This window comes from Letharia columbiana (assembly GCF_014066305.1).
Source record: "Letharia columbiana isolate WasteWater2 chromosome Unknown Sc0000017_s0, whole genome shotgun sequence".
NCBI lineage: Eukaryota > Fungi > Ascomycota > Lecanoromycetes > Lecanorales > Parmeliaceae > Letharia > Letharia columbiana.
Window position 1 is genome coordinate 55841 of NW_023501057.1, and position 25100 is coordinate 80940.

Genomic DNA, 25100 nt, shown 5'->3' on the forward strand with positions numbered 1-25100 from the left:
TTCTCGGATGATCAGGCCAATGGATTACACATGTATTCAAAGATCTCCTGCGACAGTTTTTGATCTCAGCAATCCATAATCTGCTGCTACCCTTGTCCTCAGCGCAACATTTCAGCAGCCAAATGAAGCATTGTCAAACAGATCCTTGGAATCGAAGAAAGCGTGCAAATCAAACAACAGACGATCCTGCTGCATCTGCCTACTTGAATGCGAGACAGTTCTCTTTTAAAGTGACCTCGTTGAGGTCGAGATACGCCTTTCCTTCATCGCCAAATGGCTTCACACCAAGCAATGCCTGCCTGATCTGCCACAAGTTCTTAGGAACACCGAGTTCAGTGACGGAGAAGGAAACGATCTACCGACTTTAGCTCCCGACGCTTGCATTAACAGGGGCTCGTCTTTACAAATATCGTCTGTGCTAGGTTCGCAATGTGAGTGAGAGTATGGCGCTCAGCACAATGCATCTCGACGAGGTGTGGCACTTCGCACAGGACACAGCAAGCGGCTTGTATCGATATGACAATCCACCTCATGGGGCACTCTAGGACTTTCCATGAGATTACGAGGGTGGCAAACATCCGCGCACTTTCGGCTTTCAGGACCTATGAATAACTATCCGACCACCGCCGAGAGCTCATCGAAGATTCTTGGTCCGGTGATCTGGGCAGTGTAGACCTCTCGAGTGTTCTTGCTCCGTTGCCTGTTTTGTTCTCGACGGAAATGGAGACGGTGTCCATGAAGGGACAGGGAAGGTCAGGAGTGATCTCAAGGGCAGATCTGATGCCGTCTTCGAACGCGGCTGGAACGGAAGACGGCTTGTAAGAAGCACAGAGAAGCTGGGCCCCGGGGGTGGGTGAAGAGGGCAAATCTGGAAGGCCTGACTGAAGTCTTGATTCTCCGTATTGAAGTGGGCGTTGAGGAACATGCCGGACCATGACTGCTGATGCTGCATTCTTGCCACACGGCTTTTGTGCAGCCTCACACGTGCACATCATCGTATCGCATGGAGGGTTGAGCACCATACTCGGTATGGGTACGCTGCTCTGGGTTACGCCATCGAAGAAGTACGCGACTAATAGCTCTTCACAAGAAAGTAAGATACTGTGGCAGAACTCACGCATAGAGGGAGTCTCCAGGATCTCCAAAATCTCAACGGGCTAATTTTCAGGAAACGATGGCATTTTTAAATGCCCCTTGTTTTCCATTTGTACATATCCTTTTGGGCATCATTGGTTTGCCTATCACGGGATCTGAATAACGAGCATTGAACGCAGGAAAAACGATTCCTTATCGCAGATCCTTACAATAATGAAGGGAAAGTTTATTACAATTGTCACTTCTTCCTGGCATCAGGAGGACCTCAGAAAAATACAGTCATAAATTGCGCCTCGGTGCCCGCATCATCTCCTCTCTATGCATGGCTTTTTGTCTACCAGCTCACCTAATACAGGCTCCTCATTCCACCATCTCCCAGTGAATGCCGACGCGTCCAACCACCCCGCCTCATCGACCGTTTCCCCACCCCCCTCGCCGCCTCAAGTACAACCCACCGTCGTCGTAACCGTGGCTTGCCTCTCGCACCCATAAGCAGGACAAGCCGAAACCGTCGTCGTCGGAACGGACGCTGGGCACGAGCAGGGTACCGTGGCGGTGGAGGTGATAGTCATATCCCACTGTGCCAGTGGGCACGCCTGTCTTTTCCTTTTATCGCTCACCGGGCATACGAAGTCGGGCGGCACGATCGAGGTGTATGTGGGGCATGTGGGCCCGCGTGATGCGGTGGCGGTACCGGTTGAGGTTGTGAGGGTGGCGAAGGTCGAGATCGAGGGGGTGTGTTTGTGGTGTCTGGCGAGGGAGAGGGGAAGGGCGCTGGTGGGGGGGATTGTCAGTTTGGGGTTTGGGTGTTTGTGAAGGCGATTTGAGGTCGGATGATGGAAGAAATAGACAGGGAGACCAGAAAGGTACATATGAGTACCCAAAGAGCATGTGCGGTATTTGAGTTGAGGATGCACGTGCGCTGTACATGAGTCGCCAAAGGAATCTTGTTGGGCTTACCTCAGGACGAGCAATGCGATCTGTAGGACCAACATGATTGTAAAGAGGTAAATGCAGTTACAGCCCAGCTGATATAATTGAGGGTTCGGTTGGAAGATGCACTGGTGGCCGGCAAGAAGAGTAAGTGTTCACCCCAAACTTCTTCAAGTCTCTCGTCGAAGCAAGGGCAGACATCCAGCCTTTGTATCCATTCATTGTGACGTGAAATTAGAGTACTTCCCCTGTTTCAAAGTGCGAGGGGTGTTGGAGGACGGGTTGCGGCTACGCCGCTGTCTCAGATTTGGTACGACTCGTACAATCCAGAAGTGAGTTCTTTGATAGAGCGAGGACACCAGTAAATCCTTCCACTTAGCCGAATTCCGGTTGAACTATTGGTGTCCTCACTTTATCAAAGAACTCACTTCTGGATTATACGAGTACCTTATGTTAACAGTCTGTTGGAGTTCAGCGGCTTCGCAATTCCAACACTCCGTTACTTACAATGATGGTCTTGGCTGCGACTGTATTTAATTGATTGAAATCGTTGGCTTTAACTTGGAGCAATACGTACTAAGAATGTGTTTCTCTCCCTGAATTTCGCTAGGGCGCACAAAAGATTGACTGTTGCAAGGGGTCGCAATTTTGTCGCCGTGTATACTGCAGTGAACATGAGGCAACAAGTAAAAAAGATATTGAAGCAACTCGAGCGATGACTACTCGAAAGCAAGGGAAAAATAGTCGGGATTACTCAACTTGGTCCGCCAAACCGCTTCACAGCTTACCCGTACTTTCCAATTCGGCCAACTCGTTGCCTCCTCAGCCATCAGCCCAGACATCCTGTTCAGTTCTGAATGATCTAATCTCCAGATTTCTCAACTTCTTCGCATCTGCCAGGTCTCGCTCGAGCAGAGCGAGATAGCTGTCGACCGTTCCTTGAGCGCGACCCTGGATCTGTCTATTCGCCTGGGCTGCCTCATAGTCAATCATCTTGCCTCGGATCAACTCTACCATGGCGTCATACTTGGCATCGATCATGGCTTCCTCCTCGCGGAAGCACGAGACGCAGAGAGATGGAGCGTCGACTTGCTTGAAGCAGACGGGAATGAGCATGCACGTTCTCGCTCCGAAATCCTCACAGAACTCGACAATCTCTAACTTCTTATCATGTCCACACTCGGCGTACACGTAGTAGATAGCGTAACACATGATGTTCTAGTGTTTGAATTGAGAGGCTGTTTGCTTATCTGTTTATCCTGGAAACTTGGGGGCCGATTGAGGATGTTGATATGTTTTGTGGTCGTGAGTCGATGACTAGATAACTGAAAGACAGTCAACGGCTTACGTAGAGTATGTATCAGTCATTGATGATTGTTCTTCGACAATGAAGTATGGAAGCAACCTAAAAGAGAGAGAAAGCACACAAAGAGGCAATCAAAGGGGCATACAAACAGACTAGAAGGCGGATTGTTGATAGATAATGCCATTGTTGTGTCACTGGCCGATTCTGCTCGAGTACAATTACCTTCTTTGGTATTGTCGTGAAATTTTGAGAATGTGTCATGGCTTAGAGCTGGCCAGATCATTCATATTCCGTGGGAACTGCTCATCTTTCCTTACACAATCACACATCCATCCCAAACCTTTCGCCGAGCCAGATATTCCGCCTGGACGTCAATCAATAGAAACTAACCTTGCCCCTACCCACCGGGATCAACCTGACATCAAAACTTTCGAATATTCGCTACCTGTATACGATGATGCCGACAGCACTATCGAGGGCTATGGCGCTCAAGAAGGCCGGCACACTCCCTACCATTGGATCGGTGCTGGTTAGTGCCGGTTCCGGTTTTGACGAATGCGAGCTCTGTGGTAATTTTTTCGAAATCAGCGAGTCTTCCAGATCGACTCCGATCAAAGTTCCTTGTGTCGATACTCAATGTGAGCCCTGTGCTAGGATGTGGCATATCCTAAGCTCACCAACATGTCTAGCATGCTATGCACACTTTACGTGCCCTAAACTCTCCGGAGACCGGGCCCAGATATCTTCGCCACAGCTTGATCTTGATGCAAACGACACAATTCAGTGGCAGTCACTTGCAGATTCGCAGATAGAGTCCCCTCTCGACTTCCAAGACAGGTATGTTGCATTCTATGGTGCTGATACTAAATCGGACGACGATACCATCTTAGATACAGGAAGTCCTATGAGAGAAGAAGACGATGAAACCACAGCCACGAGCGAGCTTAGCGATGAAGATCTGCGAGAGGCGCTCATCTTGGCCAATAACCGTATCGGCACAAACTTCAACATCCAAGAGATCGAAGATGATATCCCTCTGGCGGTCTTGCGCAGAGGTACCAAAACCCAGCTCGCAGATATATTGACGCAGTTGTGTACTGGGAAGGCGTCCGAGAGCGATGAGGACAATGGAAGAGAGGTAAGCTCTCAGCAGCTTAACGAGCTTAACGAGGATGACTCCAGTGATACAACGTCCCGGCAGAATGGAGACGCAGCTCTACATATTTCATTCTACTGTCTTGACTGCCATCAAGTCTTCGAAAGCGCAGGCCATCTACGACAACATATGGTCGTTCACACCATCAACCACCACATGTGCTCAATATGCGGCAAAATTCTCGGGAATCGAATTAGTCGCCGAATTCATGAGCAAAAGCATTGGGAAACTGATAGCCAGCGAGATGAGAGACTTCAAAAGGCGAAGGTAGCGAGAGATAAATCGCGGGCCAGTCAAAAAGAAAAGAAGAGGCGATTTGACAGAGTTCCCCAGGTCTTGGAATAGGTCAAGGAGCCGAACGAGCCGGAGTAGCGTTCTTAGGCGTTTTGCACTTTTGTTTCCCTTGTTGATCTTTGTGTGGTCGAGGTCTGTCTTTGATTAGCTATTAATGGGCGGTAGCGGAGTTGACGTGCACTAAAACGAACTTGTTTGCACCTGTTTTGATAGAACGAAGATAGATAGCGACAACCCATCCTCTTGAAAGTCCAACAATTCATGAATGATTCTGTGCCATAGTGCTCGATTGAAGTAGTTAGGAGAGAGTGATGGCAGCAATGTGATCGCGAATTCGGTACCGAGTAGTAGGAATGCTTGGCGGCACCCGCGAAAATAGGTTCGACAGGTTCTCAACCACAAAATGATACTTCAATCACTCACAGCTACCGCGAGTCGATCCTGGTTGATTTATCACACTCTCTCAAATGGTAACCAACCTCTTCTCTCGCCTCTCGCATTCAACTAACATTCCCCCTCACTGCAGGCACCAAAAACCCTCCCACCCATTGCCAAACAAAATCTCATCCTCACCTACTTGCACAACTCTCGCACGGCCCACTCGATCAAAGAGCTCGAGAAAGCTCTCCCGTCTGTCGCCTCCATCAATGGCATGCAAGTCAAAGACTACCTCCAAGCCCTAAGCGACGAAGGCAAGATCCGAGTAGAGAAAATTGGCAGTGGGAACTGGTACTGGAGCTTCCTATCCGAGGAGAAAAAAAGCCGTGACAATGTGTTGGGGATGCTGAAAGAAGAATTGGCGAAGGTCGAGGCTTCGCTGGGGGAGTTGGAAGAGAAGCTTAGGGAGGCGAGTGAGAAGAGGGGGAGGATGATGAGGGTAGGGGGAATTAGTCAGTGCAAAGCTGGAGTTGGACGGGGAGGTTGGAGTATTGAGGAAAGAATTGGAGGGTTACAAGGATGGTGATCCCAGAGAGGTGGAGACGAGGCGAAAAGAAATCAAGGCCTTACATGCTAGGGCGGAGTTGTGGACGGATAACATTGGAGTACTGGAGGGTTATATGTTGAATTTGATGGGTGGGGATAAAGAGAAGTTGGTTGGGATGAAGAGCGAGCTTTACGGAGACGAGTACGTCGAAGGAGAGGGACTGAAGGAACTATAGACTTGCTCGAAGATGAGCAGACTTGCTCTGTGGCTCTTCTACACCACAGACTGCATGAGTATTTGCAAGATGTGGTTGTACCGTTGGGGGCGCTTTCTCCGATCGCGGCGGCGTCGCAATTCCTTCCCTTTTAGCTCGGCCGTATCCTTGCGGAAACCAACCAATCATCTTTCTCTGCCTCTCAGCATCCTCTTTCTCCCCATGACAGTCCTTCCTACAATAACAAACCGAAAGATTGAAATGTGGATTAAGAAAGATCGCCTTGCCAACTCAGCCAAGAGGGAATAGAAAAGCTAGGACCGTCAAGAACAGACTCATCGTTTGACCGTCTAGGAAGCCTGAGTGGCTCTGGCACTGCAAAGAGGCTATGTGTACAATGCGCAGCCAAAACAGTCGTGGAAGCCCATTGAGCCTGATTGGATCACAGATCAGTATGATGTCCTAGGCTTCAGGGTCTAATATATAACTCACGGAAGCTCCTCCGACTACTATCCGGCTATTCTTCCCTCAGAGTTAGAGATTGGGCAAATTTTGTCTTGATTCTATGTTACCTATACCCTTCACTGTTGCTCATTTATTGAGGCTGTCCCTCTATCTGGCGCCCTTAATACAGCCTCGAGGCGTCTCCAAGCCTTACTCTCATCTTACCCCTCTTCTGTGCATGCATGATGCATGCACAGCCTCGACACGACGCAGTGAGCATTATTCATGGTCCAAACACTGAGAAGCGGTCGAAGTTATAGGTAAGCTGAGTAAGTCCCATTGCGCTGGAAACGGCGCAGAGAGATAAGATTGACATTTGGGGCCATGCTGCATGCAAAGATGTCAGACTAGCAGTTCCAGTATGATAAAGGTCATTGGACAACGATTCAGCTGATCGCAGACACAGAAAGATCTCGCGGATGCTGAAACCCGGAAGCAGTACCCATCAGAACCTAGAGTTGAGGCGTTGAAATTCACGACTCTATAAATAGATGCGTCGATATTCGCTTCCTTCTGGTAACCAGTCTATCTCTCCTAGATCTCAGCCAGGGTCTGTTTTGCACATGCAATACGTTGTACCTTCTCTTTTTCTCACACTGCCATTTTTGACTGCAGCGTGATTCGCCAAATAGAACTCCGAGAGAACAACATCTGCGTCGGTTTTGGACTGCCTTCAGTGAGAGCACGTCTTGATCAACAGTTACACCTTCAGGGTCTCCACCATGGACAGAATCCCTCAGCCTGGATTGGAAGTCACGTCGCATGACGGTCCAGAGATTGTTCTTCAGCCTGACGGGAACAAATACTACACTGGCTCGAGTGGATTGAACGAATTTGCGTTGAGCCAGCCGGATAAACCAATCCACCCAGTCTCCAAAACCAGCCGTAACAAAGCTTTCTGGGCGCTTGCTGTGATCGCTATTGTATGTCTGGCTGTAGCACTAGGTGCAGGACTTGGTGCAGGTCTATCAACCAAACGCAAATCCAGCACATCGAGGTAAGCCGATCTTCGATGAAATATCGTGACATGTAATTTGACTTCATTGTGCTGAGACTCCCAATTTGCGTAGTAGTCCTATCATTACAGTCACACAATCCGGCAACATTTTCACAGCGACCCAAGCGCCGGCGATTACATCCACCGCACCCTCAACCTCAACCACAACGTCACCAGTCTGCCCCGCCGCCAATGGATCCAGTTACATCGCGACCAACAAACCCTCCTCGAGTCTTGGTCCAGAATACGTGATATCCGACACATCCCTGACGTATCAGATCTTGTGCAATACCAACTTCCGAACAAACAACATCACCGCGGCCGTAGACATACAGATCATAAACAATGTAACCTCGCTCAAAGAATGCTTGGACGCTTGTGCTTTGTATAGCTTCCAGACTCCGCCCAACAACTTCCCCGCTCTTGGCTGCTCCGGTGCCGTGTGGAACCACAACACTGTTGTGCCTGACTGTTGGCTAAAGAGGAATCTTATCCTGTCGGAGAGTGATGTTGAGCCTGGCAAAGAGGCGGCGGTCTTACTCTCTGGTTGACCTTTGCGCTTCAGCGTTTTGATGTCATGAGAGCAAGAACGAGCTTGACGGATCATGGGCGAGCAGATGGGGGTTTGAATTTTGAGGCAGATTTGTGTCTTTTGGATTGAATCGTTGTGAGTGCATCAGTAAGCTGTAATCTACAGATCGTTTTGGCAAGAATATCGCATCCCGATAGATCAACTTCTTGTATCCGCCATTTTCTCACGGTCTACAATCCATGGCCAGAATGCAGACTTTCCACTCTCGGCCTCAAGGGCATCCGTACCTAGTCATAATCCGTGTTCTACTTCCCTAAAGTCCCACTTATCAGGCTGGGGCTGGGGTCCCGAAGGTCTGCACTGGCGGTACTCCATGTCACGGTACAACAGAGATATATTCACAAGAACTACAAATGTTCGTGGGACAATACGTGAACGTTCAGTGTCTCTCGACTCCCATCTCAATGCACAAACCGGCAGCGGACCGCACGCAAAATAACGCGAGAACCTTCGAACATTCCACAAAAGAAGTCGCTGTCCTTGACAACCAGAAATCCATCAAATCTTGCAACACCGAGCTTCCGTCCAGACACCCCCGAAAAGACCATCGAACACGCTGCGACGACAAGTAAGTGTTTTGTCCTTCACTTGATATCCATCATATGTACGCGCCTTAATCCCGATCGCAGCTGCCTGGCGTAGCCTCGCCGAGAGCTATAAGATTGGCAGAGATCGCTGTGATCCTCCCTCCGGGGCTTAACCCCAACGCGGATCGCTGACCTGCCCTCTCAACATTTCCCCTTGCTCGTCCATGCCAAATTCCTCGTCTCCGTGCATCAACGGCCTTGGACAACAAGTTAAACAGATGGTGTGGCCTTTTCCCGCAGGTTTGGCAGGCATCTGCATGTGATACATCGACCGGCGGTCTACCATGCTCAAAAGGTATTCCGAATTGATCATCATGGTAGGGATCATTATAAGCGTGGTAGTCGATGAAGCCGTCGCGGTCGGAGCTGACAAGAGCGTAAGCGTGCTAAACCGCTTGTCAGTGAGCTTATCATTAGAACATTTGCTGCTTGTTGAACAGGCACTGACCACGAGCTCATGGAACATAGTCTCCCACATCTGCAAACGCGGGTCTGGTGCGTTGAAGATCTTGTCCGAGTTCAACCAGACTTTGCACCGCTGCTCTCCCTCGTTTTCGTCTGGCTGAAGGGGTTGGCAAAGCCCCGTGAAACCTTTCTCAGGGTTCTGGCCGTCGCATACTCTCTCCAATATCTCCCTTTCAGTCGCCCACATAACTATGACATTTCCTTTCAGACGGCCGTCGAAGAAGGCGATGTCCAAATCAGCGAGCGCTTTGATCACGAGACTAGGGTCCCATTTCGGGTGGCGTGCTGCCGCATCAAGCCTATTGAGGGCCTTTTTTTGAGCTGTATGCAGGTGCTCTAGTGGTGTTAGAAAATCGACCAAGAGTTGTGTTGCTTGGGCTTTGGTGAGCTGTGCGCGAGCTACGGTTCGGAACTCTTGGTAGTCGTTCAAGTCGCCGTGTGGGTGGTCATATTGAGCGCCTATATCCCATGAGACTGGCTCTTTGGTCTGTTCTCTGAGGCGCTGACGAGCGCTGTCATTGAGATAGCGCGCCGCAGTGTCCAAAACTGCGCGGGACATGGTCAGGTAGTTGAGCACTAGGATTGTTAGGGAAGATGGAAGCAGAAGGAAAGTTACTTGAAGGATTGCGCGAGCTGAGGCTTTATTTGTACATTTGAAGCAACAAAGAAAACAATACAGAGATTTCTAAGGGCCGGTTGAATGCATGGAGCGAAAGAGCCAGTCAAACAAGAGCGTTGGCATAGGCTCCAGAAAAAAGAGCATATCAAGTTCAGACAATCATGGTTGTGCCACGAAAGAAAAGTTTCTAAGACAATATAACAGTTACTCTAAGGCACTACTACTCGCACAAAGATACAGTCTTGAGGGCTGTAGCCCAAATTATCACATTCTATTTCGATCAAGATGGACATGAAACGAGACGGTCGGAAATTTTGCACTATGCAAGAGATCCATGCTCGAGAGGGCCAAAGACGAGTCTAGTCGGTGGGACGAAAAGAGAATGGGCGCTGCATGATAGAGCAAGGTGTCCGGAGCGGCGAAAAGATTATTTGGATGGGACATGGAGAGGGTAGAGACGGAACAGTCTTTCGAAAAGCGGAGCCTGGAAACAGGAAAGCTTGGAGAAACAGCGGAGTGAAGGAGTTGCCAACGGACAAACATTGAGAGGAAAAGATAACAGAAGTAACGTGCGGACCTCTCTATGACGAATCACCAGTCTACCCTGTAAGCCATTTCCTCGTCGGGCAAGATAGGAATATCGATCGAAGAGTTGAAGACACTCAATGTCACTGCAAAACGCCATTGAAAAATTTGCTCGCCCTGCAACTCGAGCACAAAGCAGCGGAATAAGAGAGGCGGAAAGTGTTTAACGATGGAGTTGCGTGCTTTGTATGATCGAGAGCCAGGGGTTCACCACAGCAAGGGAGCGAGGTTCAATAAGAGCGCTAGAGGAAAGAGCGACGGAGCGTGTGATCCGACACGCCAAGTCTTATCACGTGACGATACGTGGGCCCTAGTCTCAGGTTGAGATAAACGCACAAGAGACTTTGAGACAGCAGAGAGGGAGATCGCCAGTATGCGCGATGTATGGGGGCGCGCAAAGGATCATGCCGCAGGAGGAGGCTGCAGTCGAAAACACGGACTCGTGCCCTGGAGAGAGAAGATGGTCGCGGCTGCTAAACTTGCTGGGTTGGAGATACGGGAGCAGAAGTGCCAGGAAAGGTTGATGAAGAAGCCGGAGGACATGGAACGCCTGGAGATGGATCAAACAAACGAGAAAGTAAGTTTCGCTATAGCTGTTGTACGTGATCGTCATCTCCTCCTCGACCTTTTTGACAACCTCTGCTTCCTTAGCTCTCTACTGCGCACCCTCCCTCCCGAACAGCAGATTCCCATCATGGTTGTCGAGATGGATGAGTGTCATTTGGTGCAGAATACTTGAAGTCGGCGGAAGTTCATGCCATATCATAGAATGCAACGGCTTTCAGTGAGTAGGTGGGTTTCTCAGACCCTTTGAAAGGAATATAGTGTAGAAATATGTAGACAACTGGATTCACGAGCGCAGGGATAGATACTAACAACAATCAAAGACTCAAATCCGAGGAGATCATGGCTCAGTCGCATCGTTCTCAAGCCTGCAAGGCCAAGAAGCCCTGACTTCGACGGCGACCTTTTCTCAATCTTCATGTTTCGTGAGCTCATGGAGGTCTGAAGAGATGGGCTTCAAGCCTGAGACGTTCGCGACAATGAAAAAGACCAGTGTCTGTTGTGCGAATGAGTTCCCTTCAATGCAGCGATGCAATAAAGCGTAATACACACTTTCAATCCAAAACGTCCAAACCCTACCGTAATTTCTGAAAACGCTTACACATAGAAACGCACTACCAGCAATCATAAAAAGCGGTCGCATTTCCGGCGAAGGTAATGAAAGGGGAGCCGATACACTGGAATGTGAAAGGGACGCGCGCAGAAAAATGGTGATCTTTGCCTTTGTTCTCTCTGCTTGCAGCCGAAGGACAAAGCGTTTAGAATCTGCCAGAATGAGACCTCACCATAAAATCAGCATGGAACGCTTCAGTTTCGATTATCAAAGTTGCACTCTTTCAAGACCAAACATTGCCGCTTTTCGCCGTTGGGGTTGCACCATCTGCCTCGATGCCTGTCGAGACGCGTGCCATGAAAAGGGCGCGAGAGGCGCAGGGGGGTGGCCCGACCGCAGCGACGACGACGACTACCGCGCCGCGGACTCCACGGAGGAAAGCAACAGGGATGAAAGGCGGGAAAGGGGCGAAGAGCAAGGGCGAAGTAAAAAACAAAAAGGTTGTGGGTAGGGTGCAAAAAAGTACTAAGACTAAGAAAGGTGGGACTAAAGCGGTCCGCAAAACCAAGCAGAAAGCCAAGGGCAAAAAAGTGGCTGATGAGGATGAGAAAGAGGAGAGAGCCAGAGCCAGAGCCAGAGCCAGAGCCAGAGCCAGAGCCAGAGCCAGAGCCAGAGCCAGAGCCAGAGCCAGAGCCAGAGCCGGAGCCGGAGCCGGAGCCAGAGCCGGTCAGCACAGGGAAGGGCAAGGGAAAGGGTGAAGCCAAAGGGAGCAAAGGTGTAGATAAGGTGCGAAAAAGCACCTCGCGCAAGGAACGCGGAATACAAGCCGTCCGGAAAGCGAAACAAAAGGCCAAAGGCGAAAAAGTGGCCGACGCTGAACTGGAAGATCAGAAGCCAATCGATGAGGGGGCAGGAAAAGGCAAGGAAGTAGCAGCGGTCAATGCCGACAAGGCCGAGGAGAAGCAGGTACAAGCGGCCGGCCAAGGGGAAGGAAAAGAGAAAGCCATAGCAGCGGACGAGGGAAAGGGTGAACAAACCCTGCAACGGTTCACCCGCGCAGACCTCCAAGAAGCAGGGGCCCTAGAGTCCGACTCTGTCAAACCGCCGACTCTGACCAACGCCATCCATCCCATCTGGGCACCCGAAAAGTTCCGCTTCGCCGGCGGCACCGACGCGACCGCACGGGCCGAAGCCTACGCCGCCGTTGCTCCCGCTCTGCGGCTCGCGTCGCTCTGGATCGAGCGGGCGCGGTACGGGGACTTTTGGGCCACCATGTGGAGCGGCAGGCTGATGCGGATCTCTCGGCCGAGGGGAGGTGAGGCCGAGGGCCTTGCGGAGGATGATCCGGGAGAGGGTTTGACATCGGAGGGGTTTCGGGATCTCGCCAGTCTGGAGGGGTTTCGGTGCGAATGGCGGTTCGGGCCTCAAGCCTTGGGGACGTGGGCGAAGACGGAGGAGGGGATCGGTGGCGTTTCGGGATGCGTGACCACCCTCCACGACGACTTTGAGTGGCTGGCCCGCTTTCCGCAACCCGGTTCGACCGTATCTGAACGTCTGAGGGGTTCTTTTTTCCTGGCAGTTAACCTGGTTCGCGAACTGGTCCAGCAGGTCTGTCGGTTCAAACATAGAGATCAGTATGGCGAAAATGTTGGCCCACTGGCTAGGTCTTCGGTGTTCTATCAGCCTCCCGAGGGTGTTGGATTTCCGCTGGACGTGGCATGGGAGAATTTCATGTTCGAAGGGCCGATTCATCAAATCAACTCGCCTATGGGTCCGATGGCTCCTGATGGCCTAGCTGTCCGTCATTCCAGATCACAGACCGACCCTACGAGGGTCTACATGCCCGTGCGAGTGGACTGGATCAGCGAACAGTTTTCAGTGGGCTTTTGGTCAGCCGATGATGTCGATGAAGACGACATATTGCCCGGGCTGCCCAATGGGTCGAATGTTTATGCAAAGGAGTTGGTCATTGATTAAGCGCACAAGTCTCAGGAGGAAAATGATGTAGGAGACATGGACTGACGTTGTACTGGAATCGGCGTTCTGTGCTTCATTGCTCTCGAATTCATATATATTTCGAGTCATCTCACTTCGAACATCACTATGGTGACACATCATTTGTCACTCCATATTGTTAGATTTCTATACCAGCCCTTGTCCAGCTTTCCGTAGAACTCCAACCATGATCAATTGCACATTTAGCCCAGCAAGCTTTTTCGAACAGCGCGCTGGCCACTCGCGGAAAAACACTTAGCAAGTCGTACACTAGGAAAGCATCGTTGCGTAAACATGGCCGGATCTCGCGACAACACACATTTTGCGAATAACACGTTCATCGCGGTTTGTTTTGCACAACACCCAGTATCTTCATTGTATACTTATCACCTGTTCCTTCGATGGAACCAAACATCAAATCCAACCACTCACTCACAGGATGCACTATCCAACAGCACCAGACAACCCACCATCAGTCCACCATCCGATTTACAGATTACCGCCCACCATGGACTTACCAGATAACACGTCGACAACATCCTCTTCGTCTTCGTCACGTAGCACAGTGTCCGATGTGGCAGAGTCGTTGAGCTCGGTGGCTTTACTCCATCCCAATAATGAGCAAAAGACCATGACAGGGTTTCCACCGGAAATCATCCTTCAAATTTACCGGCATCTCAACAGCGCTTCCGACATCACAGCACTAAACAGTACATCAAGGAGGTATAACTCGATCTGGCGGATAAATGCGGCGTCAATCTCCGCTGCAGTCCTCTCTCGAAGCATCGACTGCTACAACAGCGCGTTCGAGCTGTTCGAGATTGAGGAGCGTGTAAAACAGATCTACTGCATCATACTCCCTCAGTCCGCAGTTCTGAAGCGTCTGCGCCTAGCACAGAAACAAGCGCAAGACGTCGTCCGGCAAGGTCGCCGCAATGATCGCTGCGATCACACCTCGAGTGGTATTCTCTATCGTGGAGTCCTCTACCGCAACGAGGAGCTGCTCTCTGCGGCCAGGTGTGCGTCCTATCTGTCTAGGCTGATTGAGGATCGAGTGGTGTATACTGGCGGAACATCACTGGATGAGTTGGACCGAGAGATCACTCCATCCAGTCACCATATCATCGTTGCATTCCACGAATTGATGATCCTCATACGTTTGAGGCTCCTCGAAGCGATGCAGGCTCGCTTGAAGAACATGCGCAAAGAGAAGATCCGAAAGATGTTGTATGTCGCCACATACTTGGTCCGCGACTGTCCCGACAAGAAGAAGATCCGACTGGGTATCTCACGCGAGAAAATCCGTCGGAGTTCGATGATTGATGACATGGATTTGGCCTTTAGACCCAGGTGCTATGTGACCGTTCATGCCAGGCGGGCTTTCTTCGCAATTGCGGATGCCCTCGGAGAAGCCCGCATCCCCAACTACCTGCTCGACAACCGATCGGGATGTCATGGAGACTGTGAAGATTTTGGGAAAATCGAGGGAATGTAATTGTTTTGCTGGAAAGGAGGACAGCGATATCAGAATTTTCTAAACAGTCAAGAAGCTCGCAGCAAACAACAGAGTCCCGGGTTTTCACTGTCATTGCACTGTTAGCATTTTTCTCTATTGTCCAGATTTTGAGGGTGTGGTGATTCGGAACCTGTATGGAATGATGCTTTCTCAAATGATATGATTCAAGCAAAGCTCTTTTGAAAGACGATCAACTACTCCGTCAGAGGGATCGTACATCCTTCAGAAATAGATGGGGCGTTTGCTGATATGTACGAGGGAAGGTGCACCTCCGAGATTGTACTTGGAAACAAAGTAGGCTAGGCTAGGCTGGGCTCAAAATGACTTATCAGATAAAATTGGCTATCGTTTTGCCTCTATTGGCAACCTGGGCGTCATACAAAGCGATCTATGGTCACCCGGCTTGACCGGCAATTAGAGAGTAACAAAGCGGAGCGACCTTTTCCTTTCCTGTACCTTCTCTCTGAGTCTCCAGGACATGTTGCGGGAGCCAACAATCCGTTATGCTCTTTTAAATCTAACCCGATGTCTTGACACTCAAACCTCTCCCTAAACTGGCAGTACTGAGTCCGAAAAATTCGAAGGTCCCGGATCATCGAGGCCGTCCGAAGAGCTAAAAGCGATGCTCTAATTATGACTGGGCATACTTCCCTCGATGAGTTTCTCGCCAAGAACACCACCATGTACACAAGCTAGTACGTACGTAGAGTCCAGACTCCCGGCTGTCGAACCAGCAACAGAGCCTTGCGAGCATTCTGGGAGTGTTCAGTCTACAGGCACGTTTCAAAGCTCCGGCCAAGACGGTCCGGCAATGCAGACGCCGACATTTCGTCTAGCCGGGATGTCCTGCAAGATCTGGTAAGACATCAAGGATGTCAAGGTAGTGCCGTAGACACCAGCTTTGCACGCATGCCAATGGTCACCAGACTCGAGTCGCTAAAACGAAATGTTGCCATCCAGTGAGACCGTGCGTAAACCCAATTTCTCCCGCCACGTCCCTCTATCCGAGGAACGAGACATCTTTCGAAAAGAACAAGACTCCTCTCAACACCCCGAATCCTGGCCATGGAGTGACGACACTGACCTTGGCATCTCCTAGACCACTAACATGGGCGTACAACAAGATCGGACAAGCACTGGAAGAGCACGAATGGGTGCAGGTGATCCTCAGGACGGATCATCCTTGAACGTCGATCGATCCGTGGCCCCAAAGTTCCGGCTAAATCCGACTTGACGTCCTCTTCACATGTACGCTCATGCCAATGATTGTAATGACGCATCAAGAACCGCTGACCCTCTCCACCCCCCTCTCTCCACCTCATGAACAGAAGCAAACTGACAACCTGACACTCAGACACCGCTGTACCTACTCCACCATAAGACAAAAACCCTCCCACTTCTACCCCTAGAAACGATACCTACTCACAAACCCTCGCATCCATCTCCCTTCACATCCACAACCTCCCCCACCGAAAAGTAAAAATACAGCCTCGATTGCCTCCGTCCCTCAGACATGCCAAGATCGCCAAGCCCCTTCGGGTTAGCGGCCCTCAGTCAGGCCCCTTCGGCTTAGTTCTCTGACTTCGGGTGGCAACCTAGAGGTTCGGTAGTAAGGTAAGCAAAGAAGCTAACTCAAAGAGGCTTACAGTAGCCAACGAAGAATGAGCTCACCACCACCCACTCCCCAACCCTCCCGCAAAGCCCTTTCAAAAACCCACTCAAACCCTACTTTACCCTACCCTACCCTACCCTACCCTCCCCTACCCAACCCCTCCCCGCTCGCGACAATACCTGCCCCACGGACACTACCCACACTACCCATCACACCTCCGCACAGACCCTTTGCAGTCGTCGCAAAGCCACTCAGCGCACACGCCCCGATCGTGAATGGATGGCACACGTTAGCCGCACGGTTCGCGCTTTGACTCAATATCTGCGTAGGTACGTACGTGCGTGCGCCTTTGGGGAAACATTGGGGCTTTTGTCGGGAAGGAGGGGTTGTTTTAGATTACGTACGTATCTAGCACCACCACCACCACCATCACACCGCAGCTTGGGCTGGACTGGACTGGACTGGACTGGACTGGACTGGACTGGACTGGACTGGGCTGAAGACGATAAAGATTTTCGATTCGGAATGGGGTGATATGGAAATTAAGCAGGGTGTAGAGATGTGTTGATATTTCCTTCTCTACCTGAACATGCTCAAATGGCTCGTTTCCTGTTTCCATACCTTAAGACGGGTGAGGGGACTTTTAGTGTGAAACGAAGATCTAGATTCTGGATGCGACGGCTCGGCACGGGTGACTGATTGCTATGTATCCAATTCCCCCCTGCCAAGCCGATTTCATCCAGCCCATGGGGCGACGGCTGCTACAAAGGTACGTGAGAAGCGACGGCGGCGAAGTGGAAAAAGGTTAGCATGGACTTGGACGCAAATCTGAGCTGGATGTATACGGCCACTGCATAAGGTCATTTGATGAAACTGACAACGTAGTATATGTATACGGCCACCGCATAAGTCATTTGATGAAAATGAGAACGTAGTATATGTTTGGCTTAGGCCATGTCATCGAGATGGCTCGCTCTATATGAGGGTTTATATATGAAATATAGACGGTGAAACGAATGTGTTGAAGTGAAAATCCTGTCGACTCCGCATCGAAGCTCGCGGCGCGGTGAATCATCAGCAGGAACCGCTCCCTCCGAGGAGACTATGGAGGGTGAAGTTAGGACGGTGCTCTGACGAGAGGGAATTGTGAAGGCGGACTTACGCAGAGCCCGAACTGGTCATGGCATCCCCGTTCAGCAGGGTACCCAGATGCTCATTGTAGGCGTAGTGTGTGATCATGGAGTTCGAGGCGTTCTTCATGAAGGTGCCTTCGAGCCATTGAATGAATTGACACTGGAAGTCACGAATGTCAGCATCATTGGACCGAACCATAGATGTCAGGGGCTCTGGTGGGTGCAAGGGGCAAAACTGACATCTTCGGTAGCTGTGGAGGTATCATAACCGCTTCCCATCTCGGTGATCCACACTTCTGGAATACCGTTGTCTTCCGCCAGCTGGATCATAGCCCCAGCCTGCTCATTCAACATCGCGCCGTTCTCATCTACTGTCAGGGAGCTGCTGCCGTACCAGTGCATGCTTATAGCTTGGAACGTGTATTTTGGGCTGTTGGATGCCGCCAACGAGAGGAACTGGGACATCCACTCCTGCCCTGCGGGATTGGCGACGCCGTCAATCGTGCCTAGTGACACAACAGAATTGGAGACACCCGGTGTGGAAATCTTGGCATCCTTAGAGGACTGATATTGGGCGATGTAGTTCTGAGGGCGAGGTGTTAGCTCGAGGAACCTTTCTCCAAAGTTGGTGCGTCTGAGACTCACCCAACCGGAAATTGCTGTGCTGGGCGTCATCCAAGACTGTCCGGGCCTGGGTAGATATTAGGTGGAAAGCTTCACTGCTTTATACGACTGCTAGCTTACATGTCCGGCTCATTGAACCCGATCAGATTTATGCCAGAAGGCCATGAGGGTGCAGCATTGGTCCATGGGTTGAGATCTGTCCGGGAAATGCTCAATTAGCACTTGCACTTGCACTGATACTGGTCGAGATTTGATGGTATGGCGACTCACGGTTGCTATCCTGGAAGGTCCATAGTTGAGGGTAGAATGTGCCTAGATCGAGATTGTCGGAAGAGCTGAGCGGGATGGGCGACCAATCCACCGAGAAACCGACTTGGCCACTGAAGGCTGACAAATCGCTGGTACTATCGTAAAGGATACCGATGTTGGGGCTGCTTGAGTCGCTGGTAGTACCCGAGGATTGGGGTGTACTTGGGGTTGGAGAGGTACTGGTAGTAGTGGTAGTCGTCGAGGATGTGGGGGAAGCAGCGACTCCTCGGCTGTGGCGGTGATGCCATTGAGGATTCGCATGGGGCTTGGCCTGAACAAGAGTGCAAAGAACAGAGAAGAAAGAAAATAGAGATTGCGTTGTGGACCACATGATTGATGAATGAATGAAGGGTATCCGAAGATGCAAGGATCTGTAAAGAGGGTATGAAGGCTATTGGATCAACCAAATGGGAACTGGATCAACAGTGCTGCAGCGAGAGAAGGAAGAAGAAGGAGAGGAAAGCCAAGGGGGGGGGATGGAGACTTTATGGGAGGCAGCATGATGAGCTGAGTCCTGCAGCATTTGGAAGGATTGTGACATTTAGGGGAGAGGAATGGTGTGACAGGGGAGAGAAGGAGTAGAGTGCAGGGTATGTCAATAATAAGAATGTGTGTGTGTGTGTAATCAATCCTCTACAACTCTAAGATGGAGCTTATCTTGGTGAAACAATAAAGTAGTTTTAGTGGAAAACAACGCTGGGATAGCGGGGCTGCTCGGTGCAGGAACCCGGGACCGGGAACCATCGTTGACCTTATCGACTACCTACTTTATTTTACCTTGGCTACCTTACCTAGGTAGTCCATAAGGCAGAGGGGCATGCCTCATTGCATTCTTTTCCTTTTCCTCAACAAGCTTTGATTACATCCTCCTTCCTCATCAAGTAATCCCGAACAATCCCAGCGCTTTGTTTTATGCAAATGCAATCACACGTGGTCAAAACAAAACACAGCGAAAAGGGATGGGATCAATAATGTCATGATCTTGTGATTCGTGCGATTTGGAGATTGCAGGATTCCTTCTGGACCACACCACTTTCGCTAGAGGCAAGTGGCCTGAACTCTCCGACGGGCGCTAGCCGGCCCGCTCAACGCGTCGCCAAGACTTTCCCACCTAATCCCAACACTCTTATTCGACATTTGACAAGACTTTATCTGTGCCTTGATTATCGCATGAAATCGAACTTCTCTTTTCCCTCTATCAGTACTTGGGACAAACAATCTTCAATGTCTATGGGTTTCCACTAAGGTGCCTTGCTAAGGGTTAGTAACCCTTGAAGCACTCTGGTGGGTGACTTCCGTTGCCGGCTCCCGTGAGTAATGACTTCCGCCAAGCTTTGGGTTTTCCTAAGCAGTCGGGTCGTGTCCTAGAGGGGAGTGGCTGTGGAACTCAGGCTGCAGACAAACGACCCGAGGTTGGTGAAACGGTTCGCTGTCCCAAGCGTGGAATGATTGGTTGGGCATAGGCATACGGCTTCTGAGGAAGATCCTGCAGGCACGCGCTTCCTTGTCCCTAGTTGCATATGTACGACCAGCAAACATAAAACAACGACGCATTGCATACACACAGTTGCAAATCATTTGATACAAAGAAAATCCTGCGGAGCTTCGGTCAAAGATAGTGCACCAAGTGTGGAGCGGGATCGCTTTATTACCGTCTATTTTCTAGATGAGCAAGGAGGTGCCTCCTTCCGTGAGACTCCTCGTACACCCGTTGCTTCTCTTTAGGCATATCTTTTCGAGCCCGAAACCACCCCCACGACAGTCTTAGACTTTGAGTGGGTGACCTACAATCAGTACCTTTGATTGCTTCCAAGGCGCCAATTGGGCACTGGTCGTATCGTATAATTAAGTTTGTTGAGCGAGGATCACGGTTTGGAGGGTCAGGATCCGGAAAATACCTAGTTACTCCAGATGCTGGAGTTTGGGGGGGGGAAGTAATGTATGCGGGGCCGTCCCCTACATATCAAGGAGGAATTGACATAAGGTTGCCATGTATGGAGCGGCTAGAGGAACTTTCAAGGTGATAGTGAAGGCCATAAGTAGTCTTGCTTCCTCGGGCTGGCTGCAAGACAGGTAGCTTGACATTGTGGGTCAAGCGTAAATATTCTAACAGATAACAGAAGCTCTCAAACTCAATTGGACCGTCGATCTGTAAGTAGAGATTGATGGCCTTCTATAACGTTTTTTCCTTGTTCAGGCGAGCCAGAAACGCATTGAAGTATGGCTTGCGTGGCCCATGATTACCTCCATCAGAGCAAGCCCGGCGCCGATACATCCGCGATCTACGCTCGTCACCACGACGTGGTGAAGCGCTAAGCCACCTTGAGGTTTTTCACCCCGTTTCCTTTGAACCCTGGGTAAACAAATGCCCGGAAATATAATAGTTTCGAAGTCGCTTAATAAACGCTTGTGCTTGCTGTTGATGAGAGCAATGATACGTACATCCCACACTCCCCCATTGTTCGAAACGATACTTGCATTGAGAACGGTTGGTTTAGGTACTACCTTTCGCCTCTTACGTGTGTTAATGGGTAGACTGGAGACTTGTATATGGATATTGTCGCCAGTGTTTACACGCTTAGCACTAGCTAGGGTATGCCTGGCTTTCCGGCTCTGGCTCTAAACAATGAGATTGGTACACACTCACGATCGTTGTTGACACGCATTTCATGTTGATTATATAAAGGGCCATCTGTCGCTTCTTCCTCCCTTTTATCTAACAGCCACACTGGGTCTCCCTCAGTCATTAGATGGCCTCCGCTTCAACCACTCTGTGGCGGAGGGTCACGAGCATCTATCGCGCCGCCAACTGACTCCACTTAACAGATTGCTTGTCTCCGTGCCTACCACCGTGCCCTGGCTCTGGTGACCTTACGACAAGTAAAGTTCCCTTTCAAATCCCTCGCACGCTTGGATGTGCTCGAATACTTGACAGATGAGGAAAGCCGCTATGCTGCTGACCCCGACGCGGAAGCGGCAAGGTAGGAACGAGCTTGGCATCAACTTCCAAAACGGATTTAACAACGGCTTCAAATCTCCTTGTTCGCGCCAGTCACATTTTCAGTCGGCGAGACGCCTCTAGCTATGGTCAACTGGGAAGTGATATTGCTGAGTCTGCGCTGCATCGAGGAAAGCTTGTTGCGAAACCCATTTTGCAGCAGCCTCCATTCCGGGGAGCCAAAGCCATTCTATCATTTCACTTTCTTCGCTGGGTACCAGAAAGAGGCGAATTCGGCAAGGGTCCAAAGCTGGGAGAGCTGGTACGTGATATTCATAATCATCGTGACATCCTCGGCAATGTTATGGACTTTGCCGACGGCCTGTTGAATACTGCAGAAACGTCGCTAGTTTCTTGAATTCCCGCCACGCTTGACTTCAGGTTGCTGTATGCGGGAGACGATTCCATAGAATTGCTGTAGTTATCTTGCGGGGAATGGAACTTGTGCTTGCGGGAAAGGGATGAAGTAGTTCAGTCCTTATGTAACCAACACATGAAAGCTTCCGTATGCGACGTGAAGAAAGCAGTTTTGAGCTTAATTTAAAGAAATAGACGATGTTACAGTGAATGCGTGTTTTGCCAAGAGGTTTTCTAAGAATCCTCGCCCTCACCCTTAACTCCACATCTTTCCAACCTCACTGCAGTGTCTCTCAGATTTCCTAGACCTAGTCAATCGCACGACTCCATTCGCGATCTCATCATCGAGACTCCACCGTTCGTTGTTATCCTTCCACCAAGTATGTGCTCATAGACCGCACATTCGATACTTCAGTTTGTGCTCACAGCCACCCATCCTTCGACCCTTGACTAACAAACCGATAGAACCTTAGACATGCCCTCCAAAATCCTGACAGACCTGGCGCCAGAGCTCCTCATTCAAATCCTCAAATCGTCAGACAATTTCGCAGATGTCACCTCACTCAGTAGCAGCTCTCGCAAGATGTTCATCGTATGGAAGATGAACATCGACACAATCTGCGAGGCCATTCTTCCACGTACTATCGACTGCTTCGAACAAGCATGCGGACTGCTAGCTGCCCAGGAGAGAGCCGAAGGCGAAGAGCACTCAGTCTTTGGCTATCAATCCGCAGTCGACCGCACGAGATGGGTTCTCCAGGACGCCGATTTGGCTGCTAGGGCTCTTGTTCACTTTGAGAAGCATGCATTTTACTACTGTTCCTTAGCGGCAGACCGATCGTTTGGACGAGACACGTTATCCGCCACGGAACGGACAGAGTTCCTACGGGCTCACTACCGCGCTTCAACGTTAGCAACACTTTCAAAAGAGCCATTACCGAGTGGGTTGCTGTCTACTTGGAACCTTCTTGACCTTGAACAAGTGAAAGACGTGGTCGAGTGGATCGTCATCTACGGCGATCAAGATGAAAAGCTCGATCTAGGTCTAGGCTACTGTGACCATGGTCTTGGTCGGCAGGCCACTGGCGGCAGGCCATCATTGAACGACTGGAAAAAGGTCCAAGGCTCTCTAGCCTACCTCAAAATGGACTTGTACGGATTACAACTCAAGACAAACATGGAGCGTCACTTCCGTTTTCTATTCAATTCCTTCTTGATCTATGATGACTGCCGGCCGGACTTCAAGTACAGCAGAGGCGAGTGGTTGCAAGATCTTCTACCACTGGTGCAACAACAAGGGATTCATTGCAACATCAGGTACAAGCTCTCAGAGGCATGAGCCAGGCTCGTCGTCGAAGGTGAGATCCCCAAACATATATAATACGATCAGGCTGACATCCCTAAGATGAGGCTCACCAAGACCCGAGAAGCGGTCCAAGTGTCTAAAGAGAGATTCAGTGGCAGAGGAAACAGACGGGATCAAGAAGGAGGACTGAAGGTTCTGCTCCATGCGTCCATAGAAGCCAGGGAAGTTCGGCTCAGATCCACTTGCAGTCAATAAGATCAATGGCAGGGTAGAAAGCACCCCTTCAATCTGGCATCGACCTTGTAAACCTTATAAGCACGTAGTGGATAATCAGAGCGAGTTCAACACATCCAGCATGTCTCGCTTCCGAGCGTCAAACATAGCACTTCACTAAAACTGAGATCAACGATCTTATTGCCTCCTAGGTTGATCTCAACCATCATAATGTTGTACAACCTGCGGTCGGGAGACACAATTTCTCGCCGAGGCTTCAATCAACAATCAGAGTCGATAATCCGAGTCGAAAGGTCGATCTGAGACTGGAATATGTGCGAGTCAGTCACAGTCCAAGAAATCAAAAACCCATCGTTAGCCACTTCAAGCCTATTATCTCATTTCAGGATTAGACATAAATAAAGAATAGGCGGTGGTAATCGATAAGCATGTTAGGGAGAAATGTGATGGAAACAATGTTTTTGCTGTTTGGTTTTAGTCCAAAGTTGGTTTTAATCCTTGATGCAAAGTATAAAACTATCGTAGGCGCTCGACGTTAGCAATTAAATCGGGTGAGAAAGTTCTGTCTAGTCGTCGGAGCATGGCAGAGTAGTATTCAATGGGGCGGGTAGAAATTTGAGCTGATCTAGTATCTAATGGAAAGATCGAGTCGACCAGAATATCAAGACCAGATGTGCATTTGAGACGAGTGTTCTACCTTCCTCATGACCATGGGCCGTGAGTTCAATTGAGTGAATGTGCCCACAATTTAATAAACGACATCTCCACCTTCCTAGTTAGCATTTCTTACAAAGCTCTCCCTCAACCCAGTAATCTGTCAGCCCTCACCCTCTCTATTCTTCCCCCTTCTACAACACCGTGTGGCCCAATTAGACACAGCGTGGCTTGGCACTGCCCACAACTAATGACTTCACGCATATTGGGATTGCGGTTCACATATGCTTCAGACCATGGTCCACTCCTGAACACCTAGCTTGCGAGCCTCATCAATGAGTCGCATACAGCACGCCCGACATACTCCAACGATGAAGATGCAAAATTGACCTCGAACTTCCTCAAAAATCCCACCTCGCGACCAAACTAGCTCCACTGTCAACATTACACGACCTTGATAGTATTGCTTCATTCAGCACAAGTTCATTAACCGAATAACAATTTACGAGTGCGTCAGAGACTCTGTTTGCCCAACGGCCAACAGTTTACCAACCAGTCACCAGGTGAGACGACGGGTCTCGAAATTATCGACCATGTCTCAAGCCTCCTCACCGGGCCTGGCCCCCAAGCTCAAGGTCCAGATCTTCAAGTCAATAAACAAATTCTCATCGGTCACAGTCCTCAGCAGTATCTTTTATACACTCCACAATATCTGGAAGTCCAACACCGAATCCATCTGTAATGCAGTCCTTCAGCGGATCGTCAAATGCCCGGGCGAAGCAAAAGTGCTGTTCGATGTTCAGAACTCCAACCAGCAGGCAGTGGACGGTCAGAACCTCAGGGGTATTTAGGAGGACCACAACCCTTATCATCAAGCAATTGAACGCTCGCAGTGGTGTTACGTCAACGCGGACACAGCGTCATTGGCTCTCGCATATTTCGACCTCTCAGTGTTCACTTTCTCAACGCTCGG

At 50.1% G+C, this 25100-nt stretch overlaps 10 protein-coding genes across 10 annotated transcripts; 7 read left to right on the plus strand and 3 right to left on the minus strand.

Annotated features, from left to right (window-relative positions):
• Positions 1–2850: 2850 nt before the first annotated feature.
• HO173_005926 (uncharacterized protein) lies at positions 2851–3240 on the minus strand (the record flags this gene model as incomplete). Its single annotated transcript, XM_037307838.1, has 1 exon — positions 2851–3240. The coding sequence occupies one exon, from the start codon at positions 3238–3240 to the stop codon at positions 2851–2853; it is 390 nt and encodes a 129-aa protein (XP_037165098.1).
• A 346-nt stretch (positions 3241–3586) lies between these two features.
• Positions 3587–4835, plus strand: HO173_005927 (uncharacterized protein; the record flags this gene model as incomplete). The annotated part of the gene is made up of 2 exons (XM_037307839.1): positions 3587–3863; positions 4024–4835. 2 exons carry the CDS (start codon positions 3587–3589, stop codon positions 4833–4835), a joined length of 1089 nt encoding a protein of 362 aa, XP_037165099.1.
• Positions 4836–5251: 416 nt separating this feature from the next.
• Positions 5252–5748, plus strand: HO173_005928 (uncharacterized protein; the record flags this gene model as incomplete). Its single annotated transcript, XM_037307840.1, has 2 exons — positions 5252–5254; positions 5311–5748. The coding sequence occupies 2 exons, from the start codon at positions 5252–5254 to the stop codon at positions 5746–5748; spliced, it is 441 nt and encodes a 146-aa protein (XP_037165100.1).
• A 1401-nt stretch (positions 5749–7149) lies between these two features.
• Positions 7150–7975, plus strand: HO173_005929 (uncharacterized protein; the record flags this gene model as incomplete). The annotated part of the gene is made up of 2 exons (XM_037307841.1): positions 7150–7424; positions 7498–7975. 2 exons carry the CDS (start codon positions 7150–7152, stop codon positions 7973–7975), a joined length of 753 nt encoding a protein of 250 aa, XP_037165101.1.
• Positions 7976–8629: 654 nt separating this feature from the next.
• Positions 8630–11747, minus strand: HO173_005930 (uncharacterized protein; the record flags this gene model as incomplete). Its single annotated transcript, XM_037307842.1, has 3 exons — positions 8630–8989; positions 9052–9644; positions 11714–11747. The coding sequence occupies 3 exons, from the start codon at positions 11745–11747 to the stop codon at positions 8630–8632; spliced, it is 987 nt and encodes a 328-aa protein (XP_037165102.1).
• Positions 11748–11986: 239 nt separating this feature from the next.
• HO173_005931 (uncharacterized protein) lies at positions 11987–13366 on the plus strand (the record flags this gene model as incomplete). Its single annotated transcript, XM_037307843.1, has 1 exon — positions 11987–13366. One exon carries the CDS (start codon positions 11987–11989, stop codon positions 13364–13366), a length of 1380 nt encoding a protein of 459 aa, XP_037165103.1.
• Positions 13367–13823: 457 nt separating this feature from the next.
• On the plus strand, positions 13824–17012 carry HO173_005932 (uncharacterized protein; the record flags this gene model as incomplete). Its single annotated transcript, XM_037307844.1, has 2 exons — positions 13824–14875; positions 16925–17012. 2 exons carry the CDS (start codon positions 13824–13826, stop codon positions 17010–17012), a joined length of 1140 nt encoding a protein of 379 aa, XP_037165104.1.
• A 574-nt stretch (positions 17013–17586) lies between these two features.
• On the minus strand, positions 17587–18909 carry HO173_005933 (uncharacterized protein; the record flags this gene model as incomplete). Its single annotated transcript, XM_037307845.1, has 6 exons — positions 17587–17614; positions 17675–17805; positions 17886–18230; positions 18291–18336; positions 18390–18465; positions 18540–18909. The coding sequence occupies 6 exons, from the start codon at positions 18907–18909 to the stop codon at positions 17587–17589; spliced, it is 996 nt and encodes a 331-aa protein (XP_037165105.1).
• A 2753-nt stretch (positions 18910–21662) lies between these two features.
• Positions 21663–21905, plus strand: HO173_005934 (uncharacterized protein; the record flags this gene model as incomplete). The annotated part of the gene is made up of 1 exon (XM_037307846.1): positions 21663–21905. One exon carries the CDS (start codon positions 21663–21665, stop codon positions 21903–21905), a length of 243 nt encoding a protein of 80 aa, XP_037165106.1.
• Positions 21906–22408: 503 nt separating this feature from the next.
• HO173_005935 (uncharacterized protein) lies at positions 22409–23272 on the plus strand (the record flags this gene model as incomplete). The annotated part of the gene is made up of 1 exon (XM_037307847.1): positions 22409–23272. One exon carries the CDS (start codon positions 22409–22411, stop codon positions 23270–23272), a length of 864 nt encoding a protein of 287 aa, XP_037165107.1.
• Between the last annotated feature and the right edge of the window lie 1828 nt (positions 23273–25100).